The sequence below is a fragment of the Eumetopias jubatus genome, unplaced genomic scaffold (genome assembly GCF_037043125.1).
Source record: "Eumetopias jubatus isolate StellerSeaLion01/CBP00866 unplaced genomic scaffold, mEumJub1_p1.0 scaffold_13, whole genome shotgun sequence".
NCBI lineage: Eukaryota > Metazoa > Chordata > Mammalia > Carnivora > Otariidae > Eumetopias > Eumetopias jubatus.
Genome location: NW_028274819.1, coordinates 15,729,427 through 15,737,721, shown reverse-complemented (window position 1 = coordinate 15,737,721; position 8,295 = coordinate 15,729,427). Strand labels below are relative to the sequence as shown.

The 8,295-nt window shown below is 48.2% G+C and overlaps 1 protein-coding gene across 8 annotated transcripts in view; it reads right to left on the bottom strand.

Annotated features, from left to right (window-relative positions):
- Positions 1 to 1,542: 1,542 nt before the first annotated feature.
- Positions 1,543 to 8,295, bottom strand: part of CELF1 (CUGBP Elav-like family member 1) — a 77,227-nt gene continuing 70,474 nt past the window's right edge. For 7 of the 8 annotated variants that reach the window (XM_028111131.2, XM_028111129.2, XM_088017925.1 and 4 more), the window contains one exon: positions 1,543 to 8,032. In XM_028111131.2, coding sequence (XP_027966932.1) covers positions 7,905 to 8,032 — 128 coding nt within the window. In that variant the 3' untranslated portion in view covers positions 1,543 to 7,904. The remainder of the gene's footprint in view (positions 8,033 to 8,295) is intronic. The other variant, XM_088017924.1, reaches the window with a different exon arrangement.

Sequence of the window (8,295 nt, the reverse complement as noted above, 5' to 3'; positions counted from 1 at the left end):
AGTACATGAGAGGTGGGAGGGTTAGAGGGAGAAGCAGGCTCCTCGCCGAGCAGGGAGCCCGATGCGGGACTCGATCCTGGGACTCCGGGATCATGACCTGAACCGAAGGCAGTCCCTTAACCAACTGAGCCACCCAGGCGCCCAATTTTTTTTTTTTTTAAAGACTTTGTTTATTTGACAGAGAGAGACACAGCGAGAGAGGAACACAAGCAGGGAGAGTGGGAAGGGGAGAAGAAGGCTTCCCGCAGATCGGGGAGCCCGATGTGAGGCTCGATCCCAGGACCCTGGGATCATGACCTGAGCTGAAGGCAGACGCTTAACGACTGAGCCACCCAGGTGCCCCTAAACTTATTTTTTTTTTAATTTTTAAAAAAATTTTTAAAGATTTTATTCATTTATTTGACAGACAGAGAGACAGCAAGAGAGGGAACACAAGCAGGGGGAGTGGGAGAGGGAGAAGCAGGCTTCCTGCCAAGCACGGAGCCTGATGCGGGGCTTCATCCCAGGACCCCGAGATCATGACCTGAGCCGAAGGCAGTCGCTCAACCAACTGAGTCACCCAGGCGCCCCCCCCAAATTTATTTTTAATGGGGACGCCTGGGTGGCTCAGTTGTTAAGCGTCCGCCTTCAGCTCCTCAGGTCATGGTCCCAGGGTCCTGGGATCGAGCCCCACATCGGGCTCCCTGCTCGGCGGGAAGCCTGCTTCTCCCTCTCCCACTCCCCCTGCTTGTGTTCCCTCTCTCGCTGTGTCTCTGTCAAATAAATAAATAAATCTTTAAAAAAAAAAAAAAGAAAAAACTTATTTTTAATGAAAGCAAACGAGAAAGCACTATTCACAAATGCATTTGTGTTCAGAACTCTTACTTCATAGAACATTTCCTGGGCTAGTACTCAGTGCAACGGCCACTGAGAAATGCTCCTCCAGACACACCCCACAGAGAGGGACTCTGAGGAGGTTAAGGCCTGGCCCACCCCACCCCACCTCACAGCCCATGTGCTGGTTGCAAGCCTCTAAGACTCCCAGCCCAGTGTTGAGCCTGCAGTTCTCGGATGCCTGAGGCGGCTCAGATGTTGGGCTTCACTTGGAGACTGATGTACAATTACTTGAGTAGTAAACGCAATCTTAGAAATGCCCTTCTGTGACCTTGTTCTGAGCTCAGGATGAGGGGGAAAGCGGGTGGAGCATGAAAAGCCCTGAGAAGGGATGTGCACTCACAAGTTGGCAATTCTGCAGTGTGGCGGCCACGATGCTAGAAATGGAAGCAGCACAAAAATGAAGGTTGCCAAAAAAGTTTGAAGGTGCTCTTGTGTCAGCAGGGACGTTGTTAGAAGAATGGAGAATGATGGGGAAGGTAGTTTTCTGGGAGAAATTACGTTCTTGCAGGAGCCTTAAGGTGAGTTCAGTTTCATGAAACTGGCACACCAAACTGAAACCTTACCAGGATCCCCACCCCTTCCTCGGGGATGCCACCAACCCGCACCAGCCCCAAGGACCCTACTGACCGCCCCGACCGTCAATAACAACTCTGGAGACAACATCAGTTCTTCTCAAACAGTTTAATAGCAAATAAACAAAGGAAGGTACCACACTTGGCAGATACAAAATGACTTTTTGTCCGTGTGTCTGTGCAATTAAAACAGATTTAGGTTCCCCATTGGGACAAAAGGAAAAACACACAAAAAAGGAAGGAGATTCCTTTTAAACACATACTCCCTTGCTCCAAACTTGTAACAATTTTTTCTTTTTTAATCCACTACACAAACTGTGATCAAGTCAGAAAAGCAACAAAGGCTCTTCTTGCTTTTTTTTTTAAACCATTAAAGTAAAATCCATAATTTTCTACATAGTACAACACAAGTTCACACAAAAAAGACATTTTCTTTTGCAAATCAAAACAGGAAAGAAAGGAAAAGCTCAAACAAGGTAAAGGAAAAGCATTTCTACGGCTGAATCACGACTTTGAGTTGATTGAATCCCGTTGTTGCTGCAGAACAGACTGTGCGTTTGGTCATAGTGGCAATTTTTTTTCTCTTCACATTGTGAAATCACTTTACATTGTTTTCTAGTAGAAAAGGCAAAAAACTGTACAAAACCCCTAGTGTTAAATACAACGTTTGTACCAATAAAAAACTCACACAGGTTTGTCTCCAAAATGTAAAGTTTCTTTTTTTTTTTTCTTTTTAAATTATTCACAAAAAGCAGCTGGAAATCAGAAAGGCAGCTGCCGCTCCAGGGTCTCAAATCCATTAAAACCACCACAGAACAATTAAAACAATCAGAGAGAGAAAAGGAAAAGGAAACAACATCCAACGTTTGGCATTTGGTTTTATCCACAGGTTTTCCCAGAGCTCCTCTTGGAATTGAAAGCAAAATATATTGGCAAACACGGATTCTGAATACACAGGAAAGGGAGCCTCAGCGCCTTCTGCCAACAGAGGCGGCTCTGTGCAGTCAGACTGTGGGGTGCACGGCAGTCTCGCTCAGGCTGGGGTTCCTGGCCTCTTTCCACCCAATCACCCCTTCCAGGAAATTAAGCAACCTACCATACACTGGGCCTCCATCTGGCCGCCCTCTCTTCCTAGTAAGAGTGGCCTCCAGCATAATACTAAGCAACCTGTGGGTCCGAGGGCAGAAGTTCTGCCAGGAACCCTTCCCCTTCATCAACCCCTGCATGGATGATGCTAACAGTGCTTCTACCTTCCCCACCCCCCTCCCTCCCCAGTACCCTCGGCTACCCCCTCTTCACCCTTCCCTGGATAATCCTACTTCCCAGCTCTCCCACCCACCAGCAGCTTAGGTCTGGGTGGAATCCATCACAAACTCCTCCCTCTGCAAACTCTTACCTCCACAGATCCATCCTGTGACCTCTTGTCTCCTCTGGCCTCTCCCTCCACCATTCACATTCTTACTCAAAAGTCCCTAAGACCCTGAGGCTTGATGGTGCCACAAGAGAGGAGAGCAAGTTCCCTTCAGGGAACCAAGGAACTGGCTTGCCTGGCACCCAGGGACAGTAGCTATTTGGCTCTTCACTCAATTAAAAAAGAAAGAAAGAGATCCCTGCCCTCCCCCCGACCCCACTAGCTAAGCAAGAGCAGAGCTGTGGTGAAGAGCCAGTGTGGGGTAGTTGGTGGCCAGGGCTGTAAACAGTGTGAAGACTGTAGTATTGTGCTTGTCACCTAGGGAGAGGCGCAGGCAGGTATACTGCCGCTTAGTGCACAGATGGCCTCCTCCGAGCGATTAAGAGCACCCTCCTTCTTCGGGGCTGAGGGGCGCTCACTACCCCTAATGCGCTAAAAACCTCTTGCCCGCCCCCTACCCCCACCCCCGCAGCCACCTTCTGGGTTCTACCCTCTGCTCCTTGTGCCTCTCCAGGCCCCCTTCCCACCCATCTCTGAGCAGAGCAGCCAGCCTCCTGGGGGGCTCCCCCCTCCCCTGGCCCCACTGAGGCCTGGAGGCCACATGAGGTGACAGTCTAAGTGCACAGGCAAACGCTCTAAGGGCAATAGAGGAGAAAGTTGCCACTTCAAAATAAAACAATACAATCTTGAAAAAAATAATCAACCCCGCAACAATTTAAAACAGCTTCTTTGAAACCCTTTTAAATCGGTCAGTTTTTGCACAAACTATAGAAAACAGAGAGGTGAAGGTGATATATATACGAAGGTGTGAAGAAACAGCAGGAAACATGCAAAACTTGTTTTTTCTGGGCATAATCTTAGTAGGAAAGGAAAAAATTCAAAACAAAAACACAAAACAATACAAAAACAAAAAATCAAAGCATCACATTTTGCTGTGGAGACTGTAGGAACAAGCATGGAGGTGGGCACAGTGGGGCTGAGGGGAAGGGGCCAGAGGGACTTGAAGGCTCCCTGCAGGGTCACTCCAGGGAAGAACCACAAAAGAAAAAGAAAAAGGGCTGGCTGGGGCCCAAAACTGCAGCCTGCGGTCAAAAAGGAAAGGGGGTTCAGGTGTTTTCTGCAGTTGAGAACTCAGAAAAACAAAAGAACACATGCAGTCTCCTCAAGCCCCACAAACTATCAGCAAAATGTGCTCAGGAGCCTCAAAGGTTTTAGTGACATCTTTTATTTCATTGTTTACTTCAAAGTTGTCTTTAAAACTAAGCACACAGAGAAACAAAGCCTAGAAACGGACTGGCTGTGTGTTCACAGAAATACAAACACCACGCGGTATGTGCTAGTAGGGCTGCTCTGAAGACAGTTACAAAGAATTGGAATCACAAAATCAAGTGGTTATCTTATGAAGTTCTAGAAAAATAGATTTTTTTTTATATTCAAATGCAAGTTTAAATATTTCCCCTTCAGCAGTCGTTCTAGCAAAACCAATTTGGCAGCACAAAAGAAAAAAAAAGGAAAAGAAAAAAGAAATAACAAAGAAAGAAACAAACATAATAAAAATACACGTCAGCATCAAAGGTCAACACAAGGTCAAAGGTGAGAGTTCAAGCATCAGAGAAGCTGAAGAGACAGGGATTTGGACGATGTACTTGACGCCACATCGACATGCTTTAGGCACAACGATGAACAAACGGCAGGAATCTAGAAAAAAAAACAAACCAGAAAGAGGGAGACCCACTGAGTTACACAGAGCAATACATCCAAACAGAGAGAGAGAGAGAAGAGGAACACTCACTGTATACAGCCCTGAAATGAGGAGGCGGGCGGGGCAGGGGCTGGGTAATGACAAGGAACTTTTGCACATGCTAACAATGGACACAGGGAAAAGTCAAAAAGGACATGGAGGACACCAAGAAAACATCCAAGTGCCAGAGACAGAAGGGAACCTAAGGCTTGGATTTCCCCTGAGGCGCCCAAACAAGTCCGTGGTGGGAGAAGAAGATAGGTCTCTGGTGGAACAGAGCTCCAGCCTCTCTCCTCCTCAAACACAGGAGAAAGTAGAAGACAATGGCTGGGGTGGGGGGGAACTCTCTAGGGGAGAGGGCCAGGATTTCCCCTCAGTTCTATGGGGATGGCCTTGTGTTTCCAGAAATCCAAGCTCTTAGCTTCCACGCAGGCCCTGGCCACTCATGTGGGACCCAGGAGACAATGTCTGGCTGCATTCAAGGCAAATCAATTTCATGATGAAACCCAGTAAGAAACAAAACTATAGGCAGAAAACACATTTATGTTAGGTGAACCCCCACACAACAGAAAAGGATTGCTTAAGACTTGACTGCTAGTCTCCACTCTCCGAGCTGAACCCTTCCACACCATGAGACTTGTAGGGGAGCAGCTTCTTCACAAACCATCTTTGGCCTGGGGAGAGAACTGTGCTCAAGGGCAGTGCTACTATGCGCACTCACCGGGGAGGGGGAGGAGAGCAGAGAGAAGTGCCTGGTCTCACCAGCTGGCCGCTAAGGCAGCCCAGGGCCCTGCTGTGGTACACGCCCCTTTTAGAAAAGAGAACCCCACAAGCAGATATGGAACCTCTGGGTCTGCTAGCAAAGGCAGGCTGATTGCATCTTTGCCTTTCATGTTATTCGAAAAGGCGTTTCATAAGGTCCCAGAGCCCAGGACAAATAATAGTGAAATGGGGGAGGAGGGGGAGGGGAGAGAGTGTAGGAAGGGAGTGGAGTTCTGGGCTTTGGAAAACCCCGCGATGGCCAAGGAGGAAGACGGAACAGAAGGTCAGCTATGGCAGCACCGGCAGCACCCTGGGGAGCACAGCTCTCTCCTCTGCCAATTCACAGCATTAACTCCTTCCCCTCTGGCAGATTATTAGCTGGGCTGCAAACGGGCCACAGAGAGTCAGTAGTTTCAATCATACACAGCACCCTGTGTGTACAACAATCACATTCTGGATTCTACAAAATCCTGGCCTTTTCCAGAGATATAATTTAGGTAATAAATATTCTCCACCCAGGAGCTGTATAAAACTTCTATAAAAATAGAAACGACATTCTTGGTTCCAGCCGGTTGGGATTCAGAACAGCGCCTCCCCAACCTAGCATTTTTTTCTTTTTTTCTTTTTTCTTTTTTATTTTTATTTTTTGCATTTATTTAAAAAATCCCATCATGACCCTGGAAGCCTTTGGAACAGTTTTATCCTTGAAACACAGGACACATTTCTCCCAGTGCGCGGAATTCAAGTTTACGTGGTTCAGCTTAAGAAGTATGTTTCACGTCTCTTAGAGGACAACAAACCCAAGATATCACTATGAGAAGGGAACAGCTGTCCCTGCTTCAATGGGATAATCCAACACCACCAAACTACCTGTACAACAGCAAGATGGTCAATCCCTGTCTGTGACCCAAACGGACAGCATGACAAGGAAAGAGCCGCCCCCCCCACCCCAATCTGACTTAATACCAAACCAACCCCTTGAATCTCATCTCTGCTGCTAGGGGTCAGGACTGATGTTTGTGAGGTTGAAGATCCCAGGGACCCAGTCCCTGGCCTTGGCTAAGAGTCAGATCCCAACAGGGCTACCTCTGCCCAGATGCACATTCCCAACAGCACGTCCTTTCTGGCTCTCCACCCCCACAGCATTTCTTGGAGCTGAGGCAGGGCCCAGAGGCTGTGTGGGTCACAGGCAAGGGCTGGAGTAAGACCTGTGGGAGGCAGCAGGGAGCTAACTGTAAGCACGAGGACAAAAATGAACATGGTAATACTGAGGTAAATGAACACTAAATCCATATGGAGGCTGTAAACGTCCTGTTGTCTCCTGTGTCCCCAAGAGCAGAAGGGGCTGGAGTGGTTAGAAGAGGGGCCTGCCTCGGGGGGAATACTACATCTGGGACCCCTCAACCAAGGAGGCAAGCGTAGATTTCTCATCTTTTTAAGTAGTTAGTGCTGGCCACTGACCAATGCAGCACTCTGGCTTAAAGAGACCTTCTGATTCAGGTACACCAAGAAGCAGGCTCCTCCTCCCCTAACTCGATGGCTTTCAATTACTCTGCTCAGGAGAGGTGCCCCCTTCAGCTAGATACTATAAGCCCCTCTTGGATTTACCCTCAAGAAAAAACTGTGCCTCGGGATGGAAATGACACTCTCTGCTGTGGTCAACTACACAGAAGGAAACCAGACAGTGTCTTCCCTAGAGGCCTTGTTTAAAGGAACCTGTTAGAAATGGGCCATGTGGTCTTGAAATAAACTAAAAACGACCTGACTGGCTGCTTCTTCCTAACAGCCAGCCACCAGCCAGGCAGAGCCAATCCAACACCAATGGATGGCTGGAAAAGCTGGTAATGGGGGACGTCTCCCTGCTTTTTGCATATGTGAGGCTAATTTAACAGGTGCTTTATTCCCAGAGAACTGTCATCCCCTTCTTGGGAAACTGGAGCAGAAATCTTGCAAAATAGGTGGCAAGAACTCAGCAGGCAGTGAGGGAGGTGCTCCAGCCTCCAGCTCCCGGGGCCGCTGGGTGTGGGTCAACTCTCCTCACCTCCAAAGGCAGCCCTGCCTCCGCCCCCCAAGGCTCTTGGGCGCCAGTTATTTCACCCACTCTTGCACTAAGGTAGATTCTGGGGTCAGTTTTTGGTTTCACTCAGTCCTCTCTCTTGGGGTAGGTTGAGGAAAGCTCTCATCTTCTTTTTTTAATGTTTCTCCATTCCCCCTCCTCCCCCAGGGCGGTTTGATGTTGGTCCTTCTCAACACACACTGGTTACAAACACAGCAAACTTTAAATAAAGAAAAAAACTTAGGATATGGCACCTAAACTCCAAAGTAAAACACTGGAAACCAAAGCACAAACTCGTCCTCTGTACGAAGCGAAACTCCCACAGAAGGCAGTAGCCGAGTCTTCAGGGCAAAGCTGTGCCTGCAGAGTGGCGGGGGTCAGGGTCCAGGGCTGTCAACACACAGCCTTAGGGCTTCGAATCATTAAGGGTGCTCCTCCCCCACTTACCAGAAGACCCTCTCACTCCAGTCTCAGAGGGGAGCACGCTCAGTAGGGCTTGCTGTCATTCTTCGAACGTTTGAGCTGCACTTTAAGCCGCTTCATGCCAATCTGAAAGCCGTTCATGGACTGGATGGCAGCTTGAGCCGAAACAGGATTGTCGTAACTTACAAAACCTGTGTGTCCAAGCAGAACACAGGGGGAGGGGCATGATGAGGCAAGGAGATTCTGGGTCCTCCTTACACAGAAGATACCTTATGAGTGAGCACAGTCCGATATCCCAACTTTCTCAGCAGGGACAAGCAATCCGGGAATTACATCACATGAGATAGGTTAGGTTCCCGACTGTGCCACTTGACATCTACATGGCACTTTTAAGTTTTTTGACCAAGCTGTTTCCATACATTATTATTATTTTTTAACCTCTGGAACAACAGTG